The sequence below is a fragment of the Kogia breviceps genome, chromosome 11 (genome assembly GCF_026419965.1).
Source record: "Kogia breviceps isolate mKogBre1 chromosome 11, mKogBre1 haplotype 1, whole genome shotgun sequence".
Taxonomy (NCBI): Eukaryota; Metazoa; Chordata; class Mammalia; order Artiodactyla; family Physeteridae; genus Kogia; species Kogia breviceps.
Genome location: NC_081320.1, coordinates 101,928,368 through 101,945,071, shown reverse-complemented (window position 1 = coordinate 101,945,071; position 16,704 = coordinate 101,928,368). Strand labels below are relative to the sequence as shown.

At 53.7% G+C, this 16,704-nt stretch overlaps 1 protein-coding gene across 1 annotated transcript in view; it reads right to left on the bottom strand.

The window, feature by feature from the left end:
* Positions 1 to 236: 236 nt before the first annotated feature.
* The window catches only part of EIPR1 (EARP complex and GARP complex interacting protein 1), a 445,878-nt gene continuing 429,410 nt past the window's right edge, over positions 237 to 16,704 (bottom strand). Inside the window, exon 9 of the mRNA XM_067008230.1 lies at positions 237 to 317. Coding sequence (XP_066864331.1) covers positions 272 to 317 — 46 coding nt within the window. The 3' untranslated portion in view covers positions 237 to 271. The remainder of the gene's footprint in view (positions 318 to 16,704) is intronic.

Here is a 16,704-nt window from a genome sequence, read left to right as displayed (position 1 = left end):
GGTTATGCTGGATCTCAATTGCCCGTTCAGTCCTTAGGGAAGTGGGTGTGGCGTGGGAGTGGCTGGTGGGAGGGGCTCTCATGACGGGGCGTGAGCACCGCCTCTGCTCAAGGACCATGTTTTTCTGCCTCTTCCAAACCCACACTCCCTGGTCTGGAGGAGCCCCTAGGCACGTGCATAATATACAAGTGTGCTCAGAGCACCCGCCTCCCTGGGTTGGTGGTATGTTCACCTACCTGATTCCCCAGCCGGTCCATAGACTCGTAAGGGTTCACGGCGTGGCTTTCTCCTTTGTCTCCGTGGTACCCAGCAAAGAGCTGTGAACAACATAGGACTCCATCACTTCTTGTTGAATAAACGAATGAATAAAATATAGATCCAGAGATGAAAGAGATAATCGATAGCTTTGTTTATACCCCAGTGAGCTCCCCTATGGAAAAATACAGATCAGATATGCCAAGGATGGAAGGAGGAACAAAGGAGGCGAGAGGGGAGGGGTGGGAGGAGAAGGGAAAACAAAGAAATTGTGCGTTGCTGCAACAAGAAAGATTTAGGATTGATTAGGAAGAACTTCCTTACTCTAAAGATGTTTTTAAGAAAATGATTAAAAATAAATTCTTACATAAAAAGAAGTCACAACTATATTTGAGAAATTTTTCTGAAGAATTGATTGTTTTTCCCCCTAAGGCCAAAAAGAGTGAAATATTGAGCGTTGTACAGGAAAAAGAAATTGCCACACACACACACACACACACACACACACACACACGTGCCTGACTTCTCCCCCTATTGATTAATCCCACAGTTAATGCAAATACTTACATCTAACAAAAGCATTCAGATCAGCTCCCAACCATAGTGAAATAAAACAGTTATAAATTAGTGCAAAATTCCCCAAATTGACCTCCAAGACACCAGAAATGGTGCCCACTCACCACCACCAAGAAGGCAAAAGGGACGTGAATTAGAACTTTGCTGTACTTTCTACTTTAGGGCGCATTGGCAGGAAGGATGCTTGGAGGTGTGAGTGGCGGTGGACGCCTGCATCACAGCCTGTTTTTCTTTTCCCATAAACTGGAAAAGACAGAACAAGAATATGGGAAAGGACACACACATGGGCAGAACATAATCAGAAAAAGTGCTTGAAGCATCCCTAGCCTAGAATCACGAATACTATTAACTCTGATTGGAAGTTCAGAAAAATGGAAAAAAAAATGGAGATTTTTAAACATGCGCATTGCAGAAAGTACTGCACTGTTTTAACAAAAGTCACCATCCTCGTGGCGTGGTAAACAGCGCGCCTCTGGCACTACATCACGCACTACAGGGCGCTGAAATATCACCATTGTTTGCAGGAGGCAGCGCACAGCCACGCTGGGAGGCTTTCAAATCAATGTCGGCAAACAGCCTCGCGACCCTCCAGAGAGGACTTATGCAGCCAGCAATTCAGTGTCCAAAACGTGCCCTTTCAAGTCAGGGCTGAATCTCTGCTTTTGCATTTATATCCATTTCCTCTTCCCTGGAACTTGTCAATGTGTCATGGGTTCTGGGGTGTTTCACTGAGATCATTTGAAAGCCTCTTCATGTCCTTTTCTAGCACCAGATCCAAAGTCTAATTTCTCACCTCCAAAGGCACTATTTTTTTAATGCCCAAGGCAGAAGCTGGAAGTACCGCTGCATATAATTAGTGTCACACCCAACGTGAGCCCGTCTACACCAGGCTTATACAACGTTTCCTCTTACAAAATGTGCTGATAGGTAATCTGGTTTAACAAGAATTAGGAAATAACCATATTCTAAACCACTAGTCCCTAGATTGTGGTGCATACATGCATGCATACTAATGAATAATTTGTCTTTTAAAACAGCTTTGGTTTTCAAATTAATTTTCCAAACTCTAACATATTTCTCTTTAAAGGTTTAAGAAAATCTCAGGAGTTGGGGTTGAAGGGGGTTTCTCTACATGATTATAAAGACGTGAACCAAACACACACACATACATGTATATGCACAAAAACTCATGCATGTGTGTGTGAATGAATACACAAATGCACGTGTACATATACACATGTGTGCACACATGCATATGCATGCACACATACGTGTGATTTTGCTCGGGGTCAAAATCTGCAGTGCAGCCTGCAGTTCCACGCCCCTCACCTCGCCCACTCCGGCCCTCAGCTCTGTCCCTGCGTTACCGGTTCCCCTGGTGCACCACAGGAGTCCTTCTGAAATGAAAATCTGCACACCCTTCCTTACACAAAAAAATACCTGAAAACATATCATAGATTCAAATGTAAAACCATCCAACTTTTAGAAGAAAACATAGGATTAGTTCCTTACCTGGCGTCTAAAGCACAAGTCACAAGAGAAAAACTGGATCATTTGAGCTTCATAAAAAATTATATGGAAGTATTTTTCTGTGCAAAAGCCCCTGCTCAGCAGATGGAAAGACTTGAAGAAAGTGTGTGCAGGTCACCAACCCAATGAAAGACTGTATCCAGAACAGTCGAAGGACCTCAGAACTCAGCAGAAGGAAACAAACACTCCACTTAGAAAATGAGCAAAAGACCCGGACAGACACCTTCCCAAGAGGACGTACAGACAGCAGATAGCCAGGAGGACAGACACTCTCAGCACCCTTAGCTGGGAGGGAAATGCAAATTAAAGCCACCAGAGGCCCCACCACACACTTATCAGAAAGATGAAAACAGGAAATGCCAATCACGGCACGTGCTGGTGAGGACCGGCAGGAAGCTGGTTGCTCCTGTGTCACTGGTGGGAACTCAAAGTGTTCCCAGTGGGAACGCGGGCACTTCCTCAAAATGCGCAGGATTCACTCGCCCTGTGACCCCCACTCCCGCTCCTGAGGACGTGACAGAAATCAGCCCTTCGTGTCAACACAAAAATCCATAAGCGAAGGCTCATAGCAGTGGTGGTCACAGCCACCAAAACCTGGGAAAGAAAACTGTCCTTCAACAGATGGATAAGCGCTCGACCAGGTGCCCCCCTGCAGCGGGATGTCACCCCTCCATGAGGGGGAAGCTGTGGATGCCAGGACCTTCCAGGTGGGTCTCGAGGTTATTTTGCTGGTGAAAATGCCAATCTCCCAGGGCCACGTGCTGGGTGGCTTCATCCCATGATGTTCTCAAAGTGACAAAATCTCCCTGACGGAGAGAGGTCTGTGGTCCTCGGGGGCGAAAGGTGGTGAGCCCGTGAGTGTGGGGGAGTGTCTGCGTGGCTGTGCACAAATGCACGCGTGTGATACCACGTCACAGAAGTACACACTCCCCAACCCCGGAAGAAAGAAAGAAAAAGAGCACACACGGGAGCTGGTGGGACCTGAACAGGTCTGCAGTGTGAAGGCGTCGCACCTGCGCCAGCTCCCTGCTTTGACCCCTGTCCTCAGGTCACATGAGATGTTCTCATGGCGGGAGGGGGGCGAGGAGCACACAGTGGGTCTGCGCTTCTCAACAACTCTCATGTGACCCTAAAATTATTTAAAATAAAACTCTTCTAAAAATCTTGTCGGATCAGCACACTGATTAAAATGCTTTAAGGGGAGGGGGGGTAAATTAGGAGTTTGGGATTAACATATACACACTACTGTATATAAAATAGATGAACAACAAGGACGTACTGTACAGCACAGGGAACTCTACTCTATATTCTGTAATAACCTGTATAAGGGAAAAGAATCTGAAAGAATAGGTATCTGTGCATCTGTGACTGAATCACTTTGCTGTACACCTGAAGCTAATACAACACTGTAAATCAACTATACTTCAATTAAAATATCTGAAAAGAAAATAAAATGCTCTACGAGCATCACATGGCCTCTGTCTGAAGACCAAGGTCCCTCGCCTGTCCCCGGAGGTCCGGCGGGAGCCGTCAACGGCTCTGCAGCACCGCCCGGGTCGCCGCCCGCCTGGCCACAACTCCCACGGGCCTTTGCAGGCTCTCCTCTGAGGTCTTCGGCGGCCGCCCCACTCGGGCTGAGTCAGGGGCCCTTTCTCTGCACCTGTACGAGCCCCGGCCCGTGTCGGGGGCCCGCGTGTGTGGCAAAGGGCCGGCAAGCCCGCCCCGGTCTTGGTCTGTCTGTGCAGGCGCAGAGCCTTTACCGCTGCAGCTGCCCGGCACCAAGTGGCTTCTCAACCACGTGCCATGAACGTGTGCAGAACGCGTGCTGGGAGTACGTGTCCGACGGACAAATCGGCAGTGAGAACATCTCCATGCCGGAGGCGCGCACGAGGGAGGCCGACGGAGGCCCCGTCCCTGGGGAGGGGGGCCGAGGCCAGGAGGACGCAAGCGTGGGCGCGCAGGTCCCGACAAGGACCCTCAGAGGCGCCCGCCTCCACCCTCCTTCTCTCTTGTGTCCTTTAGTCCTTCCACGAAGTGCGCCTTCGTGTCTGCTCCCCGCCCAGCCCCGCCCCAGCGCTGAGACACACGCGGGGATCGGGCCCGGGCCGTGTGGGAGTCACACACCCCCCCAGGCAATGATACGACAGGACACGAGTGAGCCCAACTCTGCTCCGGGCGGGGGGCGGAGGGGGGGCGCCCGCCCGGCCCCCCGGAGGCTCCACATCAGCGTCGCGCTGCCTGCGTCGCCGCCCTTAACATCCGACCGACCACGTCCCGCGTCCCTTATTTGATCAAATTTTTAAAGTATCCTCAACTATTTTTTTGACAATCACGAAAAACATAAATACCTAGCACATTTGATTAAAACTACATTTCACTATAAAATTATTTATGAAAAACTACTGTAGTGGGCTTCCCTGGTGGCGCAGTGGTTGAGAGTCCGCCCGCCGATGCAGGGGACGCGGGTTCGTGCCCCGGTCCGGGAGGATCCCACGTGCCGCGGAGCGGCTGGGCCCGTGAGCCATGGCTGCTGAGCCTGCGCGTCCGGAGCCTGCGCTCCGCAACAGGAGAGGCCACGACAGTGAGAGGCCCGCGTACCGCAAAAAACAAGCAAACAAAAAAAACTAATGTGGTTATAGTATTATTATATTTAGTATATAGTAGACATATATAATATTAAATAATGTAACATATGTAACATATTTAACATATACGTTTAGTATATTTTTAATATATATTCAGTATACATACTATTCAATGATCCCAAGATCTTTGGGAAAGCTTACCTTTCAAAGTTCACACCACCTTAAATAACTAGGAATTTCAAAGTGAAAAGGAAACAACCACCCACAGGAACACTTCCCGCCGGCGTGGGCTGAGGGGCGGGCAGCCATGGCAAGAATTGCCCGGCTCCGTGCCCTGGCCCACCGCGCGCCCCGCACCCCCCCAGCAGCCCTGCGGTTCCCCAACTCAGCTTCGCCTGGGCTCCCTGGGACCTGCAGCCGGTGCTGCCGAGGGGCCCATCTGCCCGGGACGGGAGCGGGCTCCGGCCTGGACTTGCTGCCCACCCGCTCCAAGAGGCAGGAAAGCTAGGAATCGCTGGCTTGGGGGCGCTGGTCTCACTGCAGCCACATCATACCCGAGGAAGCTGAAGTTCACCACCCCCGGGGAAGCCCCCAGCCCGGAAAGTCAGAAAGTCGCGGACAGGAGGCTCAGACCAGGACTTCCGATTCCAAACACGGGCCCTTAGCCGTGCGGCTCTGTGACTTCTCCAAGGCTGAGACACCAGACTTTCCTGTCAGGTGAGAGCAGCACGGAGGGATAAAGGGCTTCAGACCCTCGTCCTCGCATCGGTAAACCGAGAGCAAACGCTGGTGTCTCACCGCCCCAGCTCTGGCTGCGTTCACCGAACCAGATTAGTTTCCTGCTGGATGAACTGGCCCTTTGCCGTTAAGCCTTGACTATTCGGTTTGATCAAACTACGAGCATTTTGCCTTCATTTCTAATTTCCTGGTGTGTTTTGGAATCCTTTACACCTAAAATCATTTTGCTAGAAGGAGGGCAGGGAAGAAGAGGAAGGGGTTGCCAGGGTTCGCAAGAAACGTCAGGTTGAGAAGCGCGCGGGCAGCCGGGAGGTCGGCTCCGGTGAGAGCTGCTACCACCGCCCACTGCTGGAGGACCGTGCAAAGGTGGTGGACAGGAGCTCCGCGGGGAGCGGGGAAGCGGCCATCGGCCATCGCTTGGTTTCTGCACACAGGGCTGTCGCGTCTGCAGAAAGGTGACTGCGGAGACGGGGTGAAGGGGCAGGACTGCGGCTTCCTGGGTTTTCCGGACACCCTGGTCCGGGGCAGCGCCGGCATCGGAGGCCTGCACCTCATCACTTCCACACTGAGAGGCCCTGACCCTCCCTCCAGCTCTCACACAGGGCTGACCTTGTCCTCCACCCCTGCAAGAGGAGGGTGACTTCAAAGAGATGAACTTCCCAGGAAGGGGGATGGGAGCAGAAGCGCAGCTAGGGGTGCTCAAGATGAACTTGGAAGCAAAGAGCGTGAAAACCACGCCTGTGGTGAGCGCGCTGCTCAGCCCTGAGGCTCTCGCAGCAAACTCACCCACCGTCTTCTCTGCGCGACTCAGCTGACCACGGGGGGGGGCTGAACGCGATAGCATTCGAATGCTCTACAAGCCACCGTCTCCTGGAGGAGACGTGTGCAGTCATCACAAGGAAGGACACGCGTGCTGACGTGGGTCTGCACGTGCATTCGGTTTATGCGGCCTCGCTGCCTGACGGCTTGACTGAGCCGTTCCACCAGCCACCTGCAGACGCCTCTGTTGAATTACTTGGCATCTTTATCCTTCACGCTCTCGTTTCAACGGAGTGAAACCAGGCACGTTGGACTTGAATGTCGGATGGTATTACTACGTATATACATGGCTGCCTCTACATACACGCACCCCTGTACTCACGCACGAGCCTCTTCCTGCATCTACACGAACCGATGACCTCCTCTCTACAGGGCATCTGGCAACGCACTGGCAGTTGTCATAAATTTTGGGATCTGGGCAGCTGTATACACCCAGGATCATGAAGTGTAAACAATAAGGAGTTTTCCTTTTCAAAAGTAGCACTTTATTAATAACCATATAAACCAACATTCATCTTGCTACAACCATTTAGACCTTTACTCGTGAGCACGCTTCGACTCTCCAGCCTCAGGGTCTGGAATTGAATTCTCACATACGAAGCCCTAGTTTCTGGGAGATGACAGAACCTCAGGAGAGGTGGGTTTCCTGCTGGAAGAAGAAGTGGACTCGGGTTGAGGGGCGGAACTGTCCTGAGACTCCCAGACCAGCCCTTTGCGCCAGGGGCTCTGATAGGACAGTGTTACCTGCCTCCTCCCTTCAGCTCCCTTCCCTCCCCAGACCCTCACCCAGTGACCTGACAGGACAGACTCGCACCCAGAGCCACCCACGTGGCAAACCCATTCGATGTCTTTGCATCTTTGTGTCCTCACCTCCTATGTGATTCTTCCGTGGGGAACTCAGATTAGACCCAGAGAAGTTGGGCTGAAGCACTCCATTTCTCTTTGTAACCCTTAGTATTTGGTGGTATCGACCCCTGATGCTAAGCTTTGAGGAGTCTAAATGATCTAAACAATCATCTAAATGATTGTTGGTCTGCGTAGCTAAATCCTTCAGACACTTGAGACCCCTGGCAAAACACAGCCTTCATCGCCGTGGTCCTTTCGCACACGTGGCCTCGTCGTTTCTGATTTCCATTCAGACACAGGCTTTGGGGGCAGCTGCGAAGGACTTACATGCCTCTCCTCCCATTTCTGAGAAGGGAACCCCGTGGCCGGATTGGAGCGTAGCCGCTGAGGACGCAGAGGGCGTGAGGCTGGCCTCTTGCAGCTTCGTTGTCCATCCACGTCCTGCCAGAGGTTGTTTCCCGACAAGAGAGGACAAGGGCAGAGCGGGGGGGGGGGGGCAGACTGTACCCGGAAGATGTGTCCTGGCCGTGGCCTTTGGTCCAAGTCTCCAAATTGCTCTGATTCTCAATTTCTTCAGCTGGAAAACGGGGCACTTTGTGAGGACTGGGCTACAGTAGGAAACGTGGCTGGTGCACACGGAACTCTCGGTGTTATAGTGATTATTCTTTTTCTGGTTCTGACTCTCTCCTCATCGCTGAGAGCTGTCTACTTACATCCTAATAACCTTAATTTATTGGGGATATTTTCAGAGGGTGAGAAGAGAGACTGAGAAAACAGGCTCTCAGTGTTACCCTATCTCTCTTAGTTCAAAGCCGCTCAAGAAGTCCCCGCTTCATCTTTGGATTGTGCGTGACAGAGGCTTAGAGGGCGGTGAGGATAATCCAGCGACTGGAAAGCCAGGAGGAGAGGCCACAGCTGAAAAAGAGCAACAGGGTGTGACCAGTTCAAAAAAGAGGAAAGATGCACAGTCTTCTGTTGCCGTGTGTGTGTGTGTGTGTGTGCGCAAGAAAGCATGACTGCAGTTTCGTAAAACTTGAGTTCAAACCCTGACCCCACGACTCCCCAGCTGTGTGAAACGGAGCAAATGGCCAGCTTCTGGGCTCCAGCTGTTGAGAAGGTGGCCCAAGATAACAGACAGGGAACGCCGATCACAGACAAAGCCAGCATCCACTCGATACACGTTCATTTTCCTCTCTCTTCCTTCATTGAAGAAAATAGGTGAGGCCGTGGGAGATGTCTTCATTGCACATCATCTTTGACCCACAGATTTCACTTTTCTAAGGCCCCCGGGGATGGTGCTGTGGAGTCAGCCGTCACCCCAATGGGACAAAAGCTCTCTCTGGGCCGCAGCTCCAGGTAGGATGTGGTCCCCACCTAACTGGGTCCAGGTCAGGAAGAGGCTCATGGGTCTCAGGACCCACCCTGTGGAGTCTTTCATTACTGGAGACCTCCAGGTCACCACCGCCCTCCCTGCAAGACTAAGGGACCCCCCCCTCTTGGAGACTGCTGGACCCCAGCTCCCCCAGAAGAGACCTGCCCTCCCACCCACCAGTGAAAGTTCCCTCGAGGAATTACCATCCTTGACAATCAAGACAGTCTGGACCGGGCTCTTAGCAGCTGTGTGACCTCACGCCTCCCAAAGAGGGGCACTCAGGTCCTTGCACACCAGCAGGGACCTTGACAAGGGACTTCCTGAGAGGTGACGGGCTCCTCCAAGGAAACCAGAGTGTGGGTTGTCATTTTGTGGGTAAAGCGTAGGCCTGTGGGCTTTGCCCAAATGGTCACAGAACGAGGCTGCCATCGCCCTGCTCTGTCCTGTCCTGTGCTCGCAGCTCAGCCCATCTGGCTCCTCTCATCCGCCCGGACGGGCGACACTGCCCTGAGGTTCGCCTGTAGGGTAACTCACCCCCATCCGGGCCTCCCTGCTCCCTCCCCAGTGTGGGCAAGGGGGCTCACCTCGGAGGGCCTGCTTTGACGTCCCAACTTTCCGCACACAAATTTCCACGCTAATGGAGAAGTGTGCATTTCATTGCTTGGATAATTTAGCCCTGAGATGATTTATGGTTAGCATGTTAATTATGAATACGTACATTACCATTTTTATAGCCTATTTGGATATGGTTCAGCAGAGAAGGAGCCGTTCCCCCGTTTCCATTTATCACTTGTGTTCGGTCCTGCATACTCGGAAAACGGAAGCCGTGTTCCAAATAGCAAGGATGAACCTGACCGTTTCCCCAAGTCCCTTTGATTTCATCAAATGCACAGAAGGTCAAGTTTTTTCGTTTAAAAATTGTGTCTGGCCAGCAACCCTTGACAGAGCCTTTCCCAGTTTCCCCCCCCCCCGCCGCCCCCCCTCCCCCCAGCTGCTGGGAAAACCCAGGAGAAAGTGAAGAGTCACATGCACACCACAGGTGACGCTCTGCACGCGGATGGGGTTTCCCACGGCAGACCTGCGGGCTGGGCGAGGAGGAGGTGGGGGGGCGCGGCCAGCAGCAGCACTGCCTCTTCTCAGCCCGCCTCGCTCCCACCCCCGCCGCGGCCCAGGACCTTTGGGTCCCCAGTTCCTCCTTCAGAGTCGCACTCAGATCCCTCTCTTCAGAGAGTGGTCTCATCGCCCACCCAGCAGAGTCCCCGCCTCCCTCTGGGCTCCTGGGGGGCCTGTCCCCTCACCCCCTGCAGCGCCTCACGCCTGCCTGGCAGACGTGAACACGATCCGATGTCCCGCCCTGGGCGCCGTGGTCCGGCCACAGCCTCTGGGGCAGCAAAGGTGGTTTCAGTCCAGGCTCCACCACGTCCCCAGCGCTGCAGCCCTGAGCCCGTGGTTCGTCCTCAGTTTCACCATCTGTGTACCGGGAATAAGGCAAGGCGACCACAGGATTAGAGGTAAATATTTGAATGACTAGCACGACCTCTGGACAGCGGCGGGTACCTGTGAAAGATCCGTGGAAAGAAGCTGCGATGAAAAGAAAACAGAAACCTGGGTCTGCGCGGCCTCCTCTGCTCTCCCTGGGGCTCTGGGGTCTTTCTGTGTCGTTTGGATCCGGGGGAAGCAGCTGGGAAGGCGGAGCCGCGGGCCGCACAGGTCGGGGGCACGAAGGCCGGGCGGGGTGGGACGCTGGGCTAGTGCTCTGGGAGAAGAGTCTGGGGGTTTGGAGAGAGTCCGAGCCTGACAGGTGCCCGGGATGGGTCTCCCTCTCGATGCCTCGTCCTGCTCGTGGGGCACCGCCGTAGGACTTTGTCCAAAACCGGAGCACCTGCCCCAGCGTGATGCACGTGATTCAAGAGGAATGAAAACTAAACCTGGGCCCGGGCTCATCTGGAGGAGCTCGGGGACAGTCCAGGACCCTCTGCACCGAGAAGGGCGAGGACAGCAGCCCCCGGGGCCAGAGGCAGGGACGGTGAAGCCAGGCCGGACCTGTCACCGCGCGGAGCCAGGACGCCCGCTCTGCTGTCGGCGTGTAGCTCACCTTCATGAGACTTTCTGGAAAAAAATGAGGGTGTTTCAATCTAGTGCTCAGCAGCCCGTAGGACACACAGCGTTCTGTTTGAAACCTGTGCCCCTTTCCCAGGCCTTCCTTCCAGGCAGAGCGAGGGGGCCGCTGTGCATTCTGGGTTCCCGGTGGAGTCAGGCCATGTGCTTCGCTCAGGGGCGCAGGAACGTGGCTCGGCCGAGGTCTACGTCCCCATATACCCGCTGCGCTGAAGTCTGGAAGGCCAAACCGAAGAAATCACAGAGCAAGGACAGAAATCATGGACTTTTGACTCAACCCTACACCTTTCAGGCGGCTGGCTTACCTGCCCCCGCCCCCACTTCAGGAGGCCAGAATCTAAGAGGAAAAGGTAAAACATCCTTCCTCATCTTCGAGTCATAAAAGATTGCCCCTGCACTGGCCACAAGCTGTGCGCCCGGCCCCGCCCCGCCCCGCTCTGGACCCCGGCCTTGTTCCCATGGGCACTTCAGGCCGAGGCTGGGCCCTGCCGGCCGGTGCTGCCTCCCGCCCTCCCTGCACTGGTGGATGTTCCCGCCCCGACCCTGCCCCGGGCTCAGGAACACACATTCCCGCAGGTTCCTCGGCGCCGTGCTCATCGTGGAACCCTGCAAAGCCGCAGTGACTGGAGTGGGCTGGACACACAGTGCTCTGCTGTAAATGACCGAGATTTTGCCGTTCTCTGCAAAGATGCGGCATCCGGCCTGAAGCCGGCTTCACGGCTATGCCGGCATCAGCGGTCAGCCCTGGATTCTGAGTATTTACTTATCTCTGCGAGACTGAGTCACACCATATCTGCAAATGGAAACAACACCACCGGCCTCTGAGAGCAACCATTAGTATTCCACGTGTGTGTGCGCTACAGCGCCTGCAGAGCTCCTGGCGTGTCGTAGGCGATCGGTAAACACTCAGCAGATATAGACGGGAGATATTGCTCCTCTCGTCCACATATCCTTATGCTGTAATTAAGATATGAACATGGAATGGTGCATCTCAAAAATCCTTGACTTGACAGCCCCCAGTTTTGACTGATGGTCACTGGCATTGCTGAGTCACTGGCTTCAGGGGGTCTGTTTCCTCTGATGAACGCGGCCAGAGTGCACGACCCTCCTGGACACAGCAGCTGCCCCGACGGGCAGCGCTAACTGCTCCATCGCAAGGCCTCCTGGGCGTTTTCTTCACGCCGTGGGCCTGCAGAGTCCCTAAAGCTCCTTCGGCCCCAGTCACACCAAACACAGCAAGCAGAAAGGTGTAAGCTGGGGAAAATCATGGCCCCACAACGAAAACAGCAGAGAGCCGCTCAAACCCACGCTCTGTGCTTTGGAGGGAGGACGGACGGCACGGTGGGAAAAGCCCAGCGCCGACCACTCGGAAGGTGGCGGTTGATCTTCCAAACGGCAAAGTATGTGGTTTCAGACACGCAGCGTCCCCGCCGGACCTTCCCTTTCTCACCTGCAAAAGGAGAAGGAGGTGATCTGATCGGGTCGTTCGGGGGGCTGCCTTCGCTTTAAGAAGATCACATACGAACCGGAAGATGTTGATGAGATTCAGAGCAGGCGGGACGCGGGGACAAAACAATCATTCACCCGAGAAGGTCAGAAGGGACTCGCCACCTTTCCCGGAATCTCTGCAGGGCTGTCCTGCAGAGCAGAAGCCAGGCGTGCCCTGTGCATCCTCAGCGGCTGGGTCCGAGCTATGTGGCCAGATGCTACGACCCTGAGATGATATCTGTGAAAAGACGTGGGAGTGAATAATACGAAAGTGCAAAGGCCTAAGCGATCCCAGTTTGGGGAAAGCCAAATGGTCTCCGAAGGGAGCAGAGTCACCTGTTCCAGGGAGCCTTTGCACACACAGCGTGATTACTCGGAGGGGGTTTGAACTTTCAACAGGGCCTGGGCCTCCAGGACCCTTCGCAGGGGGGCAGCGGTGGTCACACAGGCCGCGCAGGCGGAGGACAGGGGCAGGGGTGCTCCCCGCGGGTTTGCCGTGTGACAGCGCCCCCTGAGGTTGAGCTGCGCGGCGGCCTGGACCCGTCAGCTCTCTCCCAGCCTTGAGATGCTCTGATTTCATTACTGTGTCATCGAGGATCTTTAAGCCGCTTTACAGGCTCTAATTCCATGAATCCATGAAAAGGCTATTTTGCTGCCAGAAAATTCTGCCGGTTCCCGTTAGTGCTCAGTTAAGTAGTGCTTATTGATAGGTCTGTCTTTATACTTCGACCTATAAAATCTGACTTAATAAAATCTTACTGATTCTGAAAGGAGCCAAAATGTTCTTTTTTCTAATAAAAGCAAACAGCTTCCACTTACCAAGACTCTTGTCACTTGGCACGCACGTGTATGTGAGTTTGTGTGTCTTGAACAAGCATAACTCAAATTTCCTTCCGAGCTCTATCTTTGCCCTTTGCTTGGAGGGCTTTTCAAGGAGAATAGGCTTCATTTCTCCTAGAGGAAACCTGTAGAAGTCCGTGGCTATTCTGCTCACTTTGAAGTGTCATTGTGAGGGTCACTTAAGTCACAAAGCATCTCAAGTCAGAGGGTAGAGTGTCGAGACCAGATACTCATCGACTGCAAATTTGGTGTCACATCACCCTCTCGCTCCCCCAGCCTGGGCCGCAGGGGGATGGGACTGCGCTGGCTTCTCTGATTCTCTGTCTGGGCGTCTCCCTCCCCCTCCCCGCTGCATCAGGGAGAAGCAAGGGTGGTACGAACAGAAACCCCTTTTATTGAACTTGTACTGTCACACACTGGCTTCCCACCCTCTATTTGACAGATGTTTGAAACTGATTCTTTCTCCCGCGGACACTTTTGAGCATATTTTTGGAACTTCGTCTTGCTGGGATTCTCTCCTGCTGTTCCTTCCACTTCGTAGACGAATCTCTATTCTGGAAGGCTGCCTCTGGCTCCCCCATTGTCCTAGGAAGCTGGAGCCCCTCCATCCTCTTCGCAGACCTTGTGCCGACCTCCACGCACCACCCCATCTCAGCCTCCTCCCCACCCCATGCTGCGTGCTAAGCTCAGTTCTCACCATGATAAACTCTGGGCATGTAAGCCAAACTCGGCACCGCTGCAGAAGGCTGCTGGGTTCCTCGGGCCTGAGACAGGCGCCAACAGAGCCTCTTCTCAACTGCAGGGGACGAGCTGCCCGGCAAGGCCCCTCTCACTAGGATAGGAAATGCACGGCCCAGCGACGTTTTCCCACGCCTGTTCCCCTCCCGCAGCCTGGCAATTTTGTGGTCGGTTAAGGAGGAAGTTCAAGAATGGGGGAGTTGTTTTGAATGATTTCCTTTATCACGTCTACTGCTGCGGCGTGTGGTACCCTCACCCTGGTGTCGGATGTGCAGTCACATGGGCGCTTCTGTTGACGCACAGGCGGGAGGGTTCCCGTTTTAACCCCTTATTCACACACGACGCGCCATCTCCCAGGAAATGTACCTACCATAATATACAACGTATTTAATAGCAACCTGCCAAGGCAGTTTAGTTCTCCTCGTTTACATGTAAAGGACCTCAGACTGGAGAAGTTAGGTAACTTTGCTCCTGGTCCCACAGGTAAAAGGCGGCAGAGCTGAGATTCAATCCCAAGACCGCTTACTCCATAAGCTCCCTGGTGCTCAAGACCCATGACCGTCGAGTGTGAGGGAGCGTCGGGCGAGATGCGCATCGCTGCCCACCCCGCGCTCCTAGAGCTTCCAATCTGCAGCCCTCGGAGGTGGGGCGGAAGTTTCCCAGTGACGCCTCAGCCCCCTGGTCAGAGGACCCCACCTTGGGAAGCACTGTGTTACACGAGCCTGACTTCCTTGGATGAATGATTTCCTCTCTCTCTTCCCCTTCCAGGGACATCTGCACCTGTCAGTGCCAGCCTGGGTGTGCCTTTCCCAGAGACCTGGCTGGGCAGATCTCCAGCACCAATGCCGCCGGAGTCCCCGGTACATTTGGTGGCACAGCTGCCTGAGGACACCTAACTGGCCCTTGTGATCAGAGAAGGTTGCTAAGGTTTTCTCGAGGGAGAAGGGAAGCTTAGACTTGTGGTTTAAAAGGTCATGGTGGAAACAGGATCCCCAGCTCCTGCAGACAAGTGTTTATCTGAGGAAGACACACCTGGAGCCAAACATTTCACCGGGTTTGTTGGTGACACGTAAGGCAATTTCATTCAGTATAACTCTCTCCCTTAACAGACCTTAAAATGTACACACGTGTAGGGGACTCACACGTTCTGCTTTTGCCCACTGGCTGATATGTTGAAGGGTCACGTAAGAAGGTTGGAGAAGGAAAAAATTAAGTAAATGAAAAAGCAAGATAATTTAATTTTGAACACTGTGAGTATTCATTTGGAATAAACCAATTTATAAAGCTGGAAGTGCCAAGCTCAAACTAAATGTACTTCCTTTTATTACTGTTTTTCTACACCCTCATCAGCCAATTACACTCTCAAATCATTTAGCAAGAGGGATCATCTTTACTCTCTTTTAAAGTAGCTAAATTCTTCTTAAAAATCCATTTTAATGTCTGCTTGACATCGCATTTACATTTGTATTTATCGCGTTTCCCGAGTTGTCTCCGTAAGAGGATTTCCGTTCGGGATCTGTGCATCTGGACATGGGGCTAAGTGCCCTTATACAAGGACACCTGAATATCCTGAAGAATTCAGAACCCTAGACGATTTCCAAACGGCGGCCCCAGCGCGGCCTTCACCCTCGCTCATGCCACACAAGCCATGAGATTGAAGGTCGGATCAAACGCCCGACCAGCTGCCTGTCTACTCCTGGCCACTCAGGCAAGGCTCACTTTACAGCATGGCTCAGCCAGCGTTCATTTCCTGTTTACTTCACAGCAATCCCAATTTTAGATGTGCATTACGTGTACATTACACTCTTCTGCTGTGGGATTTTATCCGTGCTGTGATCTGCTCAAAGGCAGCAAAGCGGGAGCATCGCTCTGGCGCCGAGAATATGGATTTTACATGTACAGAGAGAAGAAGACGGGGAGGGGGTTGGACCGGGGCTGGGGTGGGGTAGAGAGGGAGGCAGCCAGGCTGACCGCTGCCCCCTTACCTGGGCCTGCTGCTCACCACTTCTTTATCTGCCCACACTCCGCCTTCCATTCTGTCTTCAACTCTGAGAGGCGCCTTCGGGTGGGAGCTGCCCCCCTCTAGCCCCGGGCGGCTCTCAGGGAGCTCCCTAAGCCCTGGGGGCCCCCGAGGGCAGCTGCGGCAGCACTGCTGTGGCTGACGGAGGAGCGGGCGCACACAGCTGGGGGGGCAGCGCGGAGAAGGGGAGCCCGGGGCCCTGTCAGAGCCCCTCCCGGCACCCTCGCCACCCTCAGCCGCGCTGGGCGTCACCTCCGCCATCACCTGTGGGCAACCGGCCAATTCATTTACTCCTCTGGGTCTTCGTTTCCTCATCCCCAAAGGGGGGTGATGCAATCTCTCATAGTGAGAGAGGGGGTAGTGAGAATTATGTACAGCAAGGGGCCACCCATCTAAGGCAGCATCACTTATCTATGATAAACGTGACTCCTCACATCCACCTCTCCTTCCCGCCCTGCGCCCCTACCTCCTGCGGTCCTAGGAGGGAGGGCCTACTTTCTGATTCCATGCTGCCAGCTAGTCCTCAGCTTAGGTTAATCAGGAAGGAAAGGGCTGTGCCCCCAAAGGGTCCCTGCCTTTGACCAGCAGTCCCTGGGAGACCTGGAGACGGGGTCCCCTGAGTCAGGAACGAGGCCCTGACGGGGGGCTCTGGCCACAGAAGTCCACCAGTTGCAGACATAGTTTGAAGAACTCCAAACCTATTCCAGGCTGTTGGTCTGGTTTGGTGGCCAAACATAATGTAGAAAAACTGATAGAAAAATCCCTGCTTTACATAAACC